This window comes from Rhamphochromis sp. 'chilingali' (genome assembly GCF_963969265.1).
Source record: "Rhamphochromis sp. 'chilingali' genome assembly, chromosome: 7".
NCBI classification, from domain to species: Eukaryota; Metazoa; Chordata; class Actinopteri; order Cichliformes; family Cichlidae; genus Rhamphochromis; species Rhamphochromis sp. 'chilingali'.
Genome location: NC_137934.1, coordinates 18,307,810 through 18,325,374, shown reverse-complemented (window position 1 = coordinate 18,325,374; position 17,565 = coordinate 18,307,810). Strand labels below are relative to the sequence as shown.

At 40.7% G+C, this 17,565-nt stretch overlaps 2 protein-coding genes across 2 annotated transcripts in view; both read right to left on the bottom strand.

Annotated features, from left to right (window-relative positions):
- Nucleotides 1-3,446: 3,446 nt before the first annotated feature.
- Nucleotides 3,447-8,146, bottom strand: ndufa12 (NADH:ubiquinone oxidoreductase subunit A12). Its single transcript, XM_080887953.1, has 4 exons — nt 7,999-8,146; nt 7,591-7,676; nt 3,977-4,064; nt 3,447-3,702 (listed from the first exon to the last, which is right to left on the bottom strand). Exons 1-4 carry the CDS (start codon nt 8,085-8,087, stop codon nt 3,522-3,524), a joined length of 444 nt encoding a protein of 147 aa, XP_080744079.1. The 5' UTR covers nt 8,088-8,146; the 3' UTR covers nt 3,447-3,521.
- Nucleotides 8,147-12,241: 4,095 nt separating this feature from the next.
- fgd6 (FYVE, RhoGEF and PH domain containing 6) overlaps nt 12,242-17,565 on the bottom strand; it is a 33,857-nt gene continuing 28,533 nt past the window's right edge. Inside the window, exons 12-21 of the mRNA XM_080887491.1 lie at nt 17,125-17,193; nt 16,956-17,039; nt 15,534-15,613; nt 15,349-15,451; nt 15,118-15,261; nt 14,929-15,031; nt 14,571-14,665; nt 14,357-14,485; nt 14,128-14,276; nt 12,242-13,657 (exon numbers count right to left, since the gene is read on the bottom strand). Of these exons, the coding sequence (XP_080743617.1) occupies nt 13,615-13,657; nt 14,128-14,276; nt 14,357-14,485; nt 14,571-14,665; nt 14,929-15,031; nt 15,118-15,261; nt 15,349-15,451; nt 15,534-15,613; nt 16,956-17,039; nt 17,125-17,193 (999 nt within the window). The 3' untranslated portion in view covers nt 12,242-13,614. The remainder of the gene's footprint in view (nt 13,658-14,127; nt 14,277-14,356; nt 14,486-14,570; nt 14,666-14,928; nt 15,032-15,117; nt 15,262-15,348; nt 15,452-15,533; nt 15,614-16,955; nt 17,040-17,124; nt 17,194-17,565) is intronic.

Here is a 17,565-nt window from a genome sequence, read left to right as displayed (position 1 = left end):
GCCAAAAGGTGGAGTCTTTTCTGAATAATTAGAATGTAGTATTTCCTCTTCTCTTGCCTTCCCTAACTCTCTGTAGTCTCCTGTCTAATTTTCCTGCTCCCCCTTGTTTTGGAGTTTTGTTATTTTCCTGATGGTGTACATTTGGATTATTCTGTAGATCCTCCTCATTTTTTTCTGTTACTTTTTCAAAAGTTAACATTTACTCTGATGCCTTTACCCCTAAGTGAAGCCCTGCATTTGGGTTCGCTAAGGAACTTTAGTTAAAACCTGGCAGGTATCCTCAATGAAAACTCATTCAGCCTCTCCTTCAGGTGCATTTCAGGAACTGCAGCACTTATAAATTATGGCAAAAAGTCTTGATATATTGAAAAACAATAGTAGACCTACAGCATTAACAGACCTGTGCTTTTCCAAAGCAAACACAAATGATGAACAAAGAGAAAAGGGATTGTGATCTCGCTATAGAAAACCAAGAGAGGGGATGCCAGTGACTGACAGGGGATCTCTTCAAGGCTGTGGGGGGAGAAGCTTTGAATTTCTCCTTCATGTGTGCAGTATCATTCGTGGGAAGTGGGCAGAACTGGGACATTTTAAAAGCCAAAGGAGAGGAGAGGTCTATAAAAAAAATCAAAGGCCTGAGGCAATGACTACGACCCACTAAGCTGAGCTAACATTTAGAGAATTAAAGATTTTTGTCAAACCCCCCTCGTGGAAGAAAGTCGGTTATGAATGATGAAAAAGGAGAGGACGGGGAGGGAGAGAGTGGCAAAAGTGAAGGATGGTAAAGAGACTCGATAAAGAGGAGGCATGAAGCTGTTGACACTTAAGAGTTATGATAGCTGGCAAGACAGGTGGTGAAGAAAAAGGAGGGTGTCTCTGTGTTAGGATGACCGTCTTTAGACTCCCTGGTGCTGTTTTTACCAGCTGCCACTTCAGCGTAGCGCTGCATCAGCAAACACAAAAGCAGAGACGGGATTATCTGCTCCATTTGCAGAAGATGAATCAGACAATAGCTATCAGCTGACGTGAGATGTAGGCAGAACAGATGAGCAACAAATGAACCGTTCACTGAATAGAAATGTAGAAATCAGCCTGAAGAGCGCACTAAAGGCCACTCAAGCCTCTGTGTTATCACATCAAAGCACTTCTGGCTCTTTGTTCTTAATTAATTTGAAGATTTAGATGAAAAGTCGCCTTTCTGAGAGGACTGTTGTTTGCTGAAATGCTGAGTCAAGGGGATATAAAAAGCCCCTTGAGCATGATCTGGTTTGAGAGAGCAATATGGCAACAAAAGGGGAACAACTCCACCTGTTGGCCACTAAACTGTATTACAGATAAATTGAAACGTACACTTACACTGCACGGACCTTCTTCTAAATGTTCCCCTTGAACAAAAAGTGATGAAGCAGTGAACCTCCTCATTTAACAGCTGCAGATTGCTGAAAAAATACAAAAATATATAAAAACAAAGTCTTAACTACTGAACAAGATAATTTAAACATGATCTGCTGGCTTTAAATACTCTCACATAAACACCAGAATTTTAATTCTCTGTCTTTCAGTCATGTTGGAAAAAACATATTTTGCGTATTATTTTTGTGGTTTCCTGGTTATGCCCAACTGGGTGCCCCATTAGAGGAGACCTCAGTTGGGCACCTTCTGCCAGTTGTTTGGCCTGGGAATTTCCAGTATCCCCCTGGAGACACTGGGAATTGTGGCTGACCAGCAGGATGCCTAGAATACAGTCTTTAGCCTACTGCCACCCTAACCTGACTTTGGACAAGTGGAATATAATGAATTGAGGGATGCTTTCACCAGTAGGGGGCTCAGCTCAGATTTTTGCTACTGTTTAATTTATGATTCTGGTAAAAGTTTTGTTTTTTGCCATATACCTCCCCTGGTGAAATACAGGTTTTGTTCAATCCCTGTGCCCCCGTGTGGTACAAATTAGTATTAAACAAAGCTACAGACTGGGACATGATCTCATAGATGTTATTTCTTCTCATTCTGATCATTTTATTTAATTTGTGGAAGGTTTTAAACTACTTTAGAATAAAGGAAATCCCCCCCCCCCCCCCCAAAAAAAAAGTATATTTTAAAGGGTTTAAAAAACAAACAAACAAACAAAAAAACACAACCGTTGCTGCCACATTTCCTTGTTCAACAGTGAACATTTTTCTTCTTTTCACAGCATAACAAACAGCTGTCAGATCATTATGACATTCTTGGTATGATTAGAGAAGAAAATGTTTGTTTGTTTTTTAATCTTTTTTTTTTTGTATAAATATACAAAGAGGTGCGAAAAAACACTGAGTTTTCCAAACTACTTATATTTTTAATAAATGATGCAAACAGACTGTCAAATGCTGCACATCATTTTTGCAAAGTGGACACCAATAAAAAGGTGCAACCTATGTTGGAGTAAAAAGGGATGTGTGGAAATGCTCAGATACTCAGACTGTGTAAATAATAAAAGACAGACGTACCTGTCAGTGTGCAGCCCTGCAGAGAGCTCTGGGCTGGTCTTGACATTCACAGGGAGTGTGGCACTGTGTTACCATCAGTGCGGCTTTTAGTCGGGCACTTGAGAGGATCTCTGCATATCTCAGTGAAGTGCTGCAGGCTGCAATTTTCCTCCAGCTCAGCCTAATCCTGCACTAATCAACAGGCACACACAACAGACACACAGTGCAACCAGTTTACTAATGCAGTTCTGGTCTTGACTTCCTGTCCAGTGTTTGAGTTTTAGTCTGTTTGGATTTAATTTTTTTCTCTCTCTCTTTCTGTCACACCTCTGCGAATGAGTTTTTCTGCAATGCAGAGCCAATTTAGTGGAATTACAAAAATATCTGAGCATCCATGAAAAGCTTAAAATAAGCAAAGAGATGTTTCCACCTAATGTGCACTGATAAAAAAAAAAAAAAAAGGAAAAACTCAGAGGAAAAGCTGGTAGGAAGCAAAAAGAAACTAAAAAAATCTCTTATTACCAAAATATGCAGAAGAGCATCTGAAACCTTAAAGAAGATGGGCTACAAGCAGAATCGTCATCAGGAAACTAAGGTAACAAATTTGGACAACAGACATTTGAAAAAAAAAAACCAAACATCTTTTCTGATTAGTTTTAATGCTGCTGCAACATAGGGTCAGAATTTTGTGTAAATATTAACGCATGAATCCTGTATTGTACCAACAGTACAGGGCTGGTAGCATGGTGTAGCATGGTGTAGCAGTGTGTGTGGTTTTAAAAGCTTAAAACATCAATAAACTCCAAGGTTCTCCATCTTCTTTGAACAGCATCTAAAATCATTTCTATTTGTAGAAAATCACCAAAGCCATTATACTACATACATGATGTTTTTGATTTAAAAACAATTTAGAGGTGTCTGATGTCCAAGCTTTCAAGAAAAAAAGTGAAAACCCTTTCACGTAAGGACTCACACCACAAACACAGGTATAGAGGTTTTATTTACGACAGGGATACAGGAAAGGAACCATAATTTAAAATGTGGATGATGACGAGCTCACTGAGCTCCGGCTTTGGGGGGGATCCACTCGTGGATCTTCTTGCGGGTGGTAGAATAGGGCACATACTGCTGTGGGGTGCCGCTCACGTTGAACTGGTGAATCTCAGCCAGGAACTTCTTGGGCTCCGGAGGATGTGTGGTAGGGGGGTTGTCGGTCATGCAGTGCAGCCAGCAATGCCTGAAGAGTGCACAGAGGGAGGCTTAAACAACACCAGCTTTTAAATGATCAAACTCTAAGTCTTAAAAAAATAAAAGATTCCTCTTTCACACAAAACATTATTCTTTACAGTAAATACTAAACATAATTTGGATTACTGGAAAATTATATATACACAATTATATATTATGGACACTTTCTAACATTAAAAATGTACATTATTGGTTTTCTACATTTCTTATTGAGCTTTTTAACTGATTCCAGACCCTATTTGAATCCATTATAAAAGCCGCACCATTCAGCTGGCACCATGCTGCCGTCCACCTCCCACAGAGTCCTCTTCCCGTTCATTTCTGTGGTGTAGATCACCCAGCGGTGACGTCCTGATCGCACAAAGACAAAACACAAACTAAGACTAGGGATTTTCTTTGAAGGAGCATTTAAATTCATCCTAAATTACACTTAACCTCCTAACATCCAACAGGTTGCTGGAGACCCATCAAAGACCTGAAGTTTAATTTACTTTGGCTTTACTATATTTTTCCTGTCAAAGGCAGTTGACTTAAACTGAACTCAAATCCTTCCTCTAACCATAGACAGGTCACCATTGACATAATGTCTGTGCTATGGAGCAAGATTAGGGAATCGCCAAGGTCAAATTCAGGTTAAACCCTGAATTTTCAGTGTTGCCAAGATGGTTCACTTCTCTTCCTCTTCATCACCATGGTAACTGATGCAGCAGCCCTAACCTGCTCAATGAGTTTGGACCGATTCTCAGTTCTCTGTAAATCAGCATCACTATTTCTGGAAGATCTCTCGGACATCAGTGCCTCTTACTGAACCAGGCTTGAAGTACACTGGTTCCTAATGCCTGAGGCACGATCTTTACTCCTGCCGGAATTGAAGCTGGGATTTTTTTATTTTATTTTTTAAACACAACAGAGTCCCTCACATCTAACCATTCATTTACTGGAATATACATTAATCTGAGTTGTGATACTGATAAAAACCATAGTCACACAGTCTGCTGGCCAGCATTCCTTCCTGGCATCAAACAAATTTAATCGTCATAAATGTACTGTTTGAGTCATGGGGGCAGCAGTCTAAGAACAGACACACAGACCTTCCTCTCCCCAAGGTGATTCCCAAAGAGCTATCAGCTGAAAGCTTGGCATATCTCACCATGATGTGCAGTGTGTCCTTAAAAGGTTTGAGGAAACTGGACAAGTGCGTGACAAAACAAAAACAAAAAAAAAAGTGGCAGGCCTAAAAACTATCTACACCAGATAAACAGTATCTGAAGGCCATGTTCTTAAGAATTATAAGACATGACAAGAACTGAGAGATGCATCTGGTGCTTCAGCTGATCATCTAAAAACCTCACTGAATCACGGAGACCTCACCAGTAATGGTCTCAGTGGAAAAGTGGTTGTCAAGAAGCCATTCTTAAGGAAGGGCGGGAGAAAAGGCTGGGGTATGCCAAATTACATGAGAACTAGACTGAAAATCAGTGGAACTGATTCTGATGGAATAAGGTCAGGAGAGGAAGACAAACGTGAGCATGTACAACCATCTGTAAAACATGGTAGAGGCTCTGTCATGGTTTGCGGCCATGACCACCATGCAATATCATCTGAAAGAAATCTGACTGACAGGAGCTTCGTGTTCCTGCATGACATTGATCCAAGCACGCTGCCAATGCAGTTAAAGCGTACATGGATAGAAAGACACACAATGGAGCACTATCAGACATGGACTGGCCTCCCTAGAGCTCATACATTAACATTACTGAAGCAGTGTGGGACCATCTAAAGGCAGCAAACATCCAAACAAGAGCTTTGAGTGTCCTTCAAGAAGCTGGAGAGCTATTCCTGAAGACTACTTAAAAACATTACAAGAAATCTCACCTGAGAGAGTTCAGGATGTGTTAAAGAAAAGTGGTGGTCACATTAAACATTAGAATTAGAACTGTATATAAGACAAAGCAGAGAAAGTACATTTACATTAGGGGTGCAACGATACACAAAATTCACGGTTCGGTTCGATACTTTGGTGTCACGGTTCGATGTTTTTTCGATACAAAAAAATGTTCATGCCTTTTTAATTTGTCATTTATTAAAATTATAAATATATATTTTAACTCAAAAGTACAGTTTTTAAATTTAACCCTAACCCTTGTGCGTGTTTTTTATTTTGACAGCGAATGCGCACCTGCGGACTTATGTGCAGCCCTGGTTATTTAGCTCGTCATATTGCAGCCACAGAAATTCTTTTGTCCATGAAACCATAAAGCTGCACTTTCTTTTTGCCTTATAGTCTGATTTGTCATAACTTCTCCGTTTTGTGGTAAGCTTTTCTTTGGCTGTCACTTCTTCACCCTGACCTGTCTTATTTGGCTCAGCAGAACTAAAATATATATCTGTCTGTGAAGGTCATCGTAGTCAAATATATATCCTGCTGCTTTTACACACGCACTCACATAAGCTCAGCGATTCTCTGCGCGATCAACCTCTCACATGTTTAAGCTTGCTGCGGGAGATTTCACTTGTCATGTTTGCATAGTAAGCTAACGATTAATAAGACTGTCGCTCTCTATACACAGTTCGCACGATTGCAAAGTGAAAGCAAAAAAACAAGCGCAAATTCAAACGCGATTTCAATATGTCACATATTGACAGTGGCTCACCGATGCCAATGACATAATTACCCAGCTACATTTCCGAAAGAATGCAAAAGCATTGACATATATTTTTCCTTCCTACAATAGCCCGACGGGCAGGGAAGAGATAGATTTTGGTAGCCTGACTGAAAAAAATCGCTATCCCCAGGACGTCGGGCTAGCGATATTGCGAGCTCTGTATCTGATTGAGGAATCACTCATCTTTGGAAAAGAGAGTTTATTACAGAGAAATGTCTCTTTCCAAAATAAAAGCTATACTATCCGCTTCTTCTGGGCTATATTCTCAGCAGCATATTAAACATATCAGGTCCCCATAAGGAGAATCATGTGCTAACAGCTGTCTAAATGACTCGGCTAAAGTTAGTAGCATGCTTGTTGTTTTTGTCTTTGCACTAGGATGATGTCGGCGTAAATGTGCAGTCATATTCGTTGTGTTCCCACTAGTGCTTTCAGGTTAATCTCGTTGAAATGACCTTAACGCCACAACACGGCAAATCTCCGTTAACGAGCTACCGCCGATCGCCCCGTGCGTGGGGCTAGACGGCCAACAGTTAACGAGCTAACTGCGCTAACACGCTAGCTCCCACCCATGTAATTGAGCATTGCATGGCACATCCAACATACTGTTTTACTTTAGTCCATGAGCTTACCTTCAGGGTCATACGTCACATGAAAACCAAAATAATTCCAAACGCCAGATCTGAATGAGGGTGGGGGAGCTTAACTTCTGTCTCGCTAGCTTGCCCTGCGCTCTTCTTCCTGACTATGCTGTCTGTGTTGAGCGCTCAGTGGATCTGCGCTCGACAGTGCAGCCTAGGCGGAGTAGTCGAACGCAGATTCACTGAGCACTCAACACAGACAGCATCTTCAGAAGGAAAGTTGATAAAATAAATTACAAATGTTGTATTGTTCGATACATATGCGAACCGAACCGAAAGCACTGTATCGAACGGTTCAATATCAATACGAATATCGTTGCACCCCTAATTTACATGTATGTTTGCACATGTTGCAATAAATCGCTGCACCTAATTTTCCATTTTCCTAGTAAAATATAAATAAACGTGAAAAGATCACGGCTGGATCAGTAAATCCCAGACTGATTTAGCAAGTTGATACCCACCTTAAACTACCCTGACTGCAAACATTAGGATGAGTGAAACCAGATAACAGAAAGATCTGTAGACGTGAAACAGTTACTATAGCGCTCTGAAATTAATTTGACTCACCGAAGAAGTAATGCTTCTTGTCCTCATAGTATTTATTTCCATATTTATCCACACCGACCAGTGTGCCCGTTTTTATATCATTCACTCTGCCAATAAAATAGGAAGACAGACGTTAGTTTCCCCAAAACTTGCAGGTCATAAACACAACATCATGTAGCATTTACATAACCTTATTTTGAAAACGAATCACCTTTAAAGTCCTAAAGTTTTGATAGTTTTCACACATTTCCTCAAGCCCTTTAATGGACTTTACACCATTTTCTTAATGTCTAGCTAATCAGGAGTCCTTTACAGCATGCTAACATCAGCTAGCTCTCCAAATCCCCGCTTCTCTTCTGCCGCATTTAACCCTTATCTTTCACCTCCAGCGGATAAACACAGACGGCACACACGTCTTATTAAACTCACCTGAACAGCTGGAGCAAAAAACCCCGGACTCCTCCATGACCTCCTATCTGCCCCAAAGCCCTTCGGACAAGGTTTCCATACCCCGCCATCTTAAGACGGAAAGATTACTAGGACGGACCGTTCGGTCGGGGGAAACAAGGCCCAGAACTTCAGTTCCATCTTCTCTCTCTCTCTCTCTCTCTCTCTCTCTCTCTCGCTCCGCAGGATTACGTCACATAACTTGGTCTTTAACCTCCTAAGACCCGAACTCTTCCATGGCATGCATTTTTAATTTCTCTTTGATATTTGGGCATATTAGGACCCGATGAATGTAAAAACAAAGAATCACCAGATTTTTTTTTTTTTTTTTACCTGATTTTTGTTTCTAAGAAAAATGAGAGCCACATATGAGGATATTCGTTTTAAATTTCGATAAAACAGAGGCAGTATATTGTTCTCGTAAGTGGACATCAGGCCCTTGTAGAGCAAAATTTAGTATTTTGGTCTAAATAACCCAAAATGTGACATATGTGGACGCCAGGTCCTAGGAGGTTAAGCAAGATCCGATGTCCACTACAAGAGGGAGAGACGATTTGAAAAAAGCTTTACTGATGTTTATATTCTTTCCTTATGGGACGCAGATGTACTAACTTAGAAACCACATTAATTTGAGCACTCGTGCTTTGGTCTTTGTTGAATGTGAATGTGTGTGTACGAATAAGTTGATTTTAACACCATTTTAACACCATCAAACCTAATATTGATCAACTGTTTAATAAATTAACCCGGGCAGAGCACGTTAACCTTATCCAGAAACCCCCGAGAACATAATGACAAGTGCGGTAATCTCTAGGTCTCCAGAGCAAACAGATGAGTTACCCTTTTCTTTTGAAGTCGTCTACGTGACTGTTGAAGACTCCATGCAAAAGTGTGGTTACAGAATGATGCTTTGGATCAAACCGTCCAAAGTAAAACGTTTCTCGTGCCATGGAAGACATCCAGGATGTGATTTTAAGAGCACTGACCCCAACAGAGGAAAAAGAAAGTGACAGACTGTGTGAACCACAGTCAAGTCCAGATTCTCCTCCCAAAAATAAAACCGTCTCCTGTGTGAAGTGTACTAGAGCAGGACCAACCTCCAGAACAAAGCCCTGAGCCTGAACCAATCACTGACACTGGGCCTACAGAAGGTCAAAGTCAGCCATCAACCTCTAAGAACTTACAGGAGGATCCCCCTAAAAGTTTGATATCACTTCTTGCTGCTGAGAGAATTGCCAATGACTGCATTTCTTGGATCATGAAGATCCTCAAGAAATGCATATTCCACACAAAAGGCATTTTGAATTTTTTTTTTTATACTTGAAGTCTTTATTTGTTTTTAACATTTCACAACACTAAAACAAACAAAACAACCAACAAACAACAACAGAAAAAAAAACAAAAAAAATATAAAATATAATAAAAAAAAAAAAAAAAACTCAAATCAGTTAACTCAAATCTTTAAGTCATTCCCTTACTGAGTGCCTACACAAACAAACAGTGCAGCAAGCGTACAACATGACTAAAGATAATTGCCCTGACCAAATAAGTTCCAACCATCTCAGCCAAAAACACGTCCCCACGATTTGTCAAAACCCTCCCTATCATCATTAATCCTAGCCAAGAGTTTTTCATACGACACCATTTTCAGCATAGTTTCTTTCCACCTATTATATTCTGGAGGAGACGGTTCCTTCCATACACTGAGAATAACTCGAGCCGCTGCGATCACCCCCACCTTTATAACCACAAAGTCATATTTTGAAACCCCAGGTAATACTGACCGATCCCCTAATAAGCACAGTCTTGGTGACAGGGGTATCATCAAAACAATCCACCTTCCTATTTTGTCCAATACTTTTTGCCAAAAGGGATAAACTTTCCCACATTCCTAAATAGCATGCATAAATGTCCCTGGATCTGATCTACATTTCCAGCATACATTACTGGGACTAATTCCCATTCTATAAAGTTTGGATGGAGTGAAGTACCACCTGTGTATTAATTTATACTGAGTAAATTTACCCCTGGCCTCTCTTATATATTTATCAGAGAATGACAAAATTCTGCGCCAGTCTTCTTTAGAAATTGCACAACCCAGATCCCTCTACCATATAACCCTCAAGTTTTCACATATCTCTTTTTTTGGATTGTTAAACAGTTTGTAGAAAACCGCTGCCCTATGTGCTGTACTGGACAATTCTAAAAACTCCACCACCATATTCGAGCTTTGAGCAAATTTTCCTTTGGTAACACAATCCCTTATTTGTAAATATTTCCAAAAATTATTTTCTCTTATCAAACCGTATTTTCGGGTTATTTCAGCAAATGACATAAACACTCCCCCTGAGTAAAGATCACTTATCCTGCGTATGCCTTTGACAAGCCATTCCTTCCAGAACACAGTTTTCCGCCCAATCCTTACAGCAATATTGTTCCATAGCGAGGCATAAGGTTGTCTTAGATGAGATGCTCCACACAACTTGTGCACCTCCACCCAGACAGCTTTGGAATACCTGAGCACTGGGTTATCATGAGAGTCTTGTCCATTAGTTGCCGCGCCCTGCGAGAGAACATCCAAAGGTGTGAAGGGGCTCGCTAGTTCCTGTTCGATCTTCATCCAGCTCAGCTCAGAGCCCGATCCTGTCCAGTATTTGGCCAGTCTTGACAATTCAAAAGCTAAATTATACAACTTCACATTTGGGAGGGCCATTCCCCCAATGTCTTTAGAGGCCCACATTTTCTTTATATTCACTCTCGGCTTCTCGTTATTCCACAAAAAATCTTTGATTAACTTCTCAATTTGACCAAATATGTGCAAAGGAATTCGTACAGGTAACATCATGGAAACATAATTGAACTGTGGGACCACCATCATTTTAATCACATTAATTTTACCCCATAGTGTAAGATTCAATTTACCCCATTTATCCAGATTTGTTTTTATCTTTAGGAGGAGAGGTTCCACATTTGAAAGCATAATATCCTCCAAGTCGGGTTTTAATAATATTCCTAAATACTTCATACCTGAAGGTGAGGCATTTTGAATTTTGACGAAATGAAAGCCGTCATCAGATGTCTTACAGATGTGGTTGTAGATAACATCACAAGCACATAATATCTGAGTGCTCTTAAGAAAAACATGCACCATCATGCATTATCAAGAAAATGAGTGAAGCCCTCATCGAGGAGTTTGGCTCTCCAGATGAGCTTTTGCATACAAACACATTCTGATTTTTTGTTGTTCTTTATTGTGTTGTCAAGTATGGAATTTGTGCATTCTGGTCATCAGTACTGGTTTTGTATTAGAGCAGAATTTAAAGTAGTATTGGATAAAAGTGGTTGGGTGCAAGATGAACACAATTCATGAAACCATGAAATGTTGCTATTACAGCCAGTAAATGAATATCTGTGGTGAGTTTAACAGTTTTCAGGGATTTAAGCACATTTCTGCACATAGAATGATCCAAAATGAAAAGTCTAAAGCAAAAAGCCTGAGTAAGATGGACATTCTCATCACGGTCTCCTAGTCCTCCTTTTTTCTTTCCCTCTCCTCCTTACTGCTCTTTCCTGAGCTCTTCTCCTGGGTCCTCACCCTCCAACTCCAAGGACCTGGAGGTTAATGAAGAACGTCAGTTGATGCCGGATCATTGAAATAACTGCATTTGTGAAGCTGCCTCTCTTTGCTTGTATGTTTGCTTTGTTTTACTCTGTTTAACTTACCCCTATTCTCTTCTGTGTAGAAGCCTAAAAGAAATCTGACAGAGAATTGTGAATCTAGACAAATTCACTAACTGGAAACCTTCTGCCTCAAGCATTGTGAAACACTTTGTTGTAAATAAACCTGCCACTTCAGAGAAGATCAGTTTTCATGAAATTGAAGAAAATCAGGTTTTTAAGCACCTATGTAAGATTTGTAATTTAAGAAAAATCTTGGGCCTTAAAATAGATGCATGACTGAATGTCAGAGCAGAACGTTCTCAGGACCTCCCTGGTATGTTGCAGGTCTAACTTAGACAGGCAGCCATTCACCTTTACATTCACACAATTTATAAATCACTATTTAACTTAAGATGCATGTCTTTGGACTGTGGAAGGAAGGCAGAGGACCCAAAGAACCTAACCAGTAGGTGGATTCAGACTCTTCTTGCTGTGAGGTGACAGCGCTAATGACTGTGGCACCAAATAGCCACTGCTTTTAATCACAGAAATGAAGACAAGAGGATACGTTTTATATTCATATATATTTTATTAAAAACTGTTTCCTGACAGTTTAGAAATGCTGTTTATAAGAGACTCTAACGCGTATAGAGTGGATGTTTACAAATGTTATTGTATAAGCTCTGATGACACTCTCCCCCCTTTTTATTACTTTACTAAAAAAAAAAGTTTCTGTTTCTGGGTTTGTTCAAATGTGACATCAACACACAGACTGTGTGCAACAAACAAACAGACTGCAACAAAATGCAGTTTTTTTAAACATGTTGAAAGGCTGAGAACCCTAGCAGGACGCGGGACAGTGCGCCATGCATGTCCTACGCTGCAAGGAATTTCAATCTGTGCTGCTGCAGTCTATCTCAAACAGGAGGATATAGAAGGCACAAAGTCTGCTAAATGCAAGAATGAATATTTCCTTAGAAATATATAGTTCATGTGTATTGCCTACAGTGTTTTCTCATTAAAAAAAGCCCCATGTATTAAAAATAAAATTATTTTGAAGGGTATGAAGGTCTCTGATAACAAACCCTGACTCCCAAAATTAAATGCAGCCTGCGCTTTTTAAACAATAAATCTTCCTATTTTATAAATATTAGCTCTCGGCTTTAAAAAACAACAATAACAACAACAGCAAAAAAACCAAAAAAAACAAACAAACAAGGTCAGCGTTGTTCTTTAATGTACACAGTTTTACCCTTTGACCACTTCCTATGTGGCTCAACAGGCCAAAAAAACCTATATACAATAATCTTCATGACACTTCCAGTTGTCTCCAGGATGTTTGTTATTAAAGAATCTCTTGACCAGAGAGATGCATTTAAAGAGCAGAATGTCCACTTCCTGTTTCTGTTAAAGCCTGATTTTCACATTAAAAGCCCATGCTGTTACATATATGAACTCTCCTCAGACATTAGTGCCAATCACACATGATTGGTATTTTATGTTATTTGTGTGCAGCCAGTATGAAGTTTGTTTCACACGGATTCCTTCGCCCAACAGCGTTTGAAAAATCATCCCCAGACTTCCGACTTCCAAGGATTTCCGAGGGACTTTAAAAAGCCCAGTCAACTGTTTGGTCTCACTTCCACACACGTGCTTCTGGACTTGACCTTTGACCCGCAGCTGCTACTCGCTTTTTGCACCGCTGAGCATCAGAAGCTGAAAATAAGTTCAGAAAAACCAGTTCTTGGAGAGCTAAAGGAGTCTGGCTTCCAAGCAGAGTTTGTGACGCTCTGCAGCAGGCTTCAGTTTAAGGTAGACAGTCCACCTGGAGTCCTTCCTGAGCTGGTGACCTCTGACCTGTGATCAATCAGGGGTCGTAAGTTGTCTTTCAACTGGCTCCGGGGCTGTCACACAACTTCACTACTGAAAAAAGGGGGATTACTGCTCGAGAATCATTGCCTCCTGGAAGGCTTCGATCCATCTGAAAGTAAGAATGCCAAAAACAGAAAATAAGCTGAATTACTATTGAGTTTTAATGCACTCGGATCAACTTTTTGATCTTATTCACAGCAAGATCTGTTTAAGCAATAGTTATTTATGTTATTTTCTGACATCAAAATGTAGGAAAAGAAACCGCCTAACCCACATAGTGATGTGGATGTTTACCTAAGTGTCACTGTCTAAAGTGAAACTGAAATTGTGATATATCCCATAATACTGAAGCTATACTGAACAGAGACTAGATTTCAGCTTCAGATTAGGACAAACGGAGTGTTTTAAAATGTGTTTGTTAGCTGTGAAAATGCAACATGAAATCAGCTCATTGCCTGCTCTCTGGATATTAACAGTATTAACAACCACACTGGAATCAAACACCTGTTTCATGTAGTTACCACAAATGCAAACAAAAATCTCTAATATTACCACATTACTGGACTGTTTGTCAGATACCTCTGTGCCGTGGGGATGTCGTCAGCTTTGAAGATGTAGAACAGTGTGTTTTTGTGATACAGCTTGAACTGCAGCTTCTGAGCGGGTCCGTTCTTCTCCTCTCTCAGGAAGAAACCCAGCAAAGGTTGGCTCTCCAACGCTGCCACATCCTACACGGAAAAAATACGCGTTCAAAGTCTGCAAAAATGCACAGCTTACAGAAAAACATGAGATCACTTAGCTACAGTACCTCGCTGGCAGCGTAGGTGTACAGGACTTTATTCTTAATGACAAACCACAGCCTCTTCCACTGCTTCTTGTTGCCTTTTGACCTGTTTAGGTAGCCACTCATGGAGGAATTCTCAGTGTTGGCAGACACCTGGTAAACATGCAAAAAATGAATCCTTGCAATGCCAAAGATGCAAAATAACATCACACATTTGACATAAATTTAGCCTGTTTACCTCTTTCAGTGCAGCAGGAATCTTCTTCTGTTTCCTGGTGAAGGAGAAAGCTCCAGATTTGATGGGAGAAATTGATGTTGAAGCACAGCGGTCACCTAAAATATGATAACATGTTACTAAATAGGACAGAAGACAGGAGTTATACCAAAAAGTAAATAACCTACAGTATAGGAAATTTAGTTTTATCCTTAATTGATTAAGACTTCAGGCTGTGAAAATGTCCATAAGTGTACGTATCAAATTATAAAATCATCAGATCTCAGTTCTTTGGCGCTTTTTGCCTTTTCACATCCTTCCAAACACTTAAACTGAGACATCCTGCTGCTGGTTATCCAGCGCAACCTTCCTCTGTACTCACTGTTCTCCTGTAGCTTTGCAAAGCAGTGATCACACACACGAGCTGGTTGGTTCTTTAAGTACTCCAGGTAGTATTTGTTGGCAGAGCACGCCTGACACACCACCTGTTGGACGCACACAGAGCCGCCATGAGAAAAGGGTCATGTAATAGAAAATGTGACGGAGTGGCCGTTGTTATAGCAATACAGACCTTTCCACAGGCGCGACAATGGTGCCTCCTCCAAGTGAGGGTGAACTCGCAGGTGCAGATCATACACATGGTGGCCCTCAGGTCTGGGATCCAGATGGGAGCCTTTGAGCCTAACGGGGCACCGCTATCAACGACCCCCTCCGACTGCGGCGAGAGAGGCTTCGGGTTAATATGGATGCACACCAGGTGAAGTTATCACACTGTCCACCCACATAGACGTCACGTTCTTACCTCCTCCTGACTTCGGCTCGATATGAAGGTGATTTTCTTCTTCGTGTAGTCGTCTATGGCCTTGGCGATGGCCTCCAGCCACTCGTCTCTCTCGGTAGCTGAGCTGTGAACACAAGCAGCACTCGTGAGTTTACAGCTCACGATGGGTGCACAAAATCTGATGCAGTACTCGCCCGAGTGCTTACCTCGCTGACAGGATGAAAGAGCGTTCAACGCTCTCGATGTTCAGCTCGTTCTGATAGGCCTCCTGGCTGGGCTTACTCACCTGCAAAAATTCAAAAGCAAGTAAACTGAAGCTGCTGCTGCACACACAACAGGCAGTATTTCAGTGTAGATGCAACACGAGTAAATGTGTAGTAGAGGGTTTAAAAGAAAACCCCCAGCAGATCCCCCGACTGCAGCTTTTAGGACTACAATTTTTTTCAGTTTTGTTGCTGAAACGACACTTTCATAAACTTTATATAATCGTTTATTGAAGATTTTACTCAGACTTTGACTTTTTTTAAAAATCAGACTCAGATTTTGCTCAGGCTGTTGTTAGCTCATGAACACTGAAGGGAGAGCTCCATGGAATGGGTTTCAATGGCCGAGCGGCCTCATTCAAGCCATACGTCACCAAGAATAATGCAAAGAGTCAGATGCAGTGGTGTAAAGCACACCGCCACTGGATTCTAGAGCAGTGGAGACGTGTGCTCGGGAGTGATAAATGATCTGATGGATGAGTCTTGGCAGTCGGCAGGAGAACGATACTTTTCTGACTGCATTTTGCCAAGTGTTAAGTTTGGTGGATGGGGGATTATGATGTGGGGTTGTTTTTTAGGAGTTTGGCTCGGCCCCTTAGTTCCAGTGAAAGGAACTCGTAATGCATCAGCATACCAATCCAATCCAATCCAACTTTATTTACAAAGCACTTTGAAGCCAACACAGGACCAAAGTGCTTACAGCAAGTTAGTTAAGAACAATAGATAAAACGAAACGGCAAAAACTAAAAACGAATAAAATAAAAATCAAATAATAATTCATAATTAAAATGAATACCAAGACATTTCTTGCTCCCAACTTTGTGGGAACAGTTTGGGGATGGCCCCTTCCTGCTCCAACATGACTGCGCACCCTTGCACAAAGCAGATCCATAAAGACATGGATGAGTGAGTTTGGTGTAGAAGTAGTTGACTGGCTTGCACAGAGACCGTTCCTAAACCCAACAGAACACCTTTGGGATGAAATAGAACGGATAATGCGAGCCAAACTTTCTCATCCAACATCAACGTCTGATCTCAGAACTCACAAACACTCCGAAAGCTTCTGAAAAACCTTCCCAGAAGAGTTGAAGCTGTTATAGACGCATCATATTACATCCTATTGCAAGTGCCTTGAATAAAAAGCAAAGACCTTATATTTCAGTTGTGGCAAATTCAAAACCTGCAAGTCCCACCACACCTCTTACGCTCAACTGGCCCGCACATCACTTCCAGTTCACAATAACGTTTGATTGGCCTAGGTGTAAACAGGTTTTCAGCTGGTCTTGGATCTGCTGGTGGATCTCTAAGTAATAAAGTCAGCAATAAGAAAGTTAAGAAAGACAAGAAACCACCACCGTCTCTAACCTTCATCCCAGCCAGAGAAAGGACACTGTTGAGTTTATACTGGGCAGACTGGACTGGAGTGGTGTACATGAGCGCATCATTAAACTGAAAAAACAATCAGAAACAATAAAATGAGGCAGGCAGTGTGAGTGTAATGGTGAAGATTGTGTTGAATTCACTGGTTGCTCACCAGGAAGAACATTCGTGGCTGCATGACTTTTCTGGACAGCTTCATCAGCGTGCCCTCCTTCAGAAACACCTGCAAACACGGATACATTATAAGGTTACACCGTGCAAATAATCCACAGCGGTGTAATTATCTCTGCACACTTACAGCATTTATGACAACCTAACCATAGTTTACTCTCACTGAGAACATGCAGTGTAATAGTCAAGCATACATGATTTCAGCTGCAAGTTAGCGTGGAGACATGATGCTCTAATTTTTACGGAAGAGGATTAGGGGTGGGCACATCTTTTTTTTTTTTTCTTTCCCAGAATTCTGAGAAAAGTCAGAATTTTGAGAAAAAAGTCAGAATTTTGAGATTAATGTCAGAATTTTGAGAAAAAAGTCAGAATTTTGAGAAAAAAGTCAGAATTCTGAGAAAAAAGTCAGAATTTTGAGAAAAAA

Excerpts from the sequence above, each read along its gene's own strand:
- ndufa12 (XM_080887953.1), bottom strand. The coding sequence starts at position 8,087 with ATGGCGGGGTATGGAAACCTTGTCCGAAGGGCTTTGGGGCAGATAGGA. Across the intron at positions 7,677-7,998 it reads TTTTTGCTCCAGCTGTTCAG|AGTGAATGATATAAAAACGG; the intron begins GTGAGTTTAATA and ends TTTTATTGGCAG. Across the intron at positions 4,065-7,590 it reads CAAGAAGCATTACTTCTTCG|GACGTCACCGCTGGGTGATC; the intron begins GTGAGTCAAATT and ends TTGTGCGATCAG.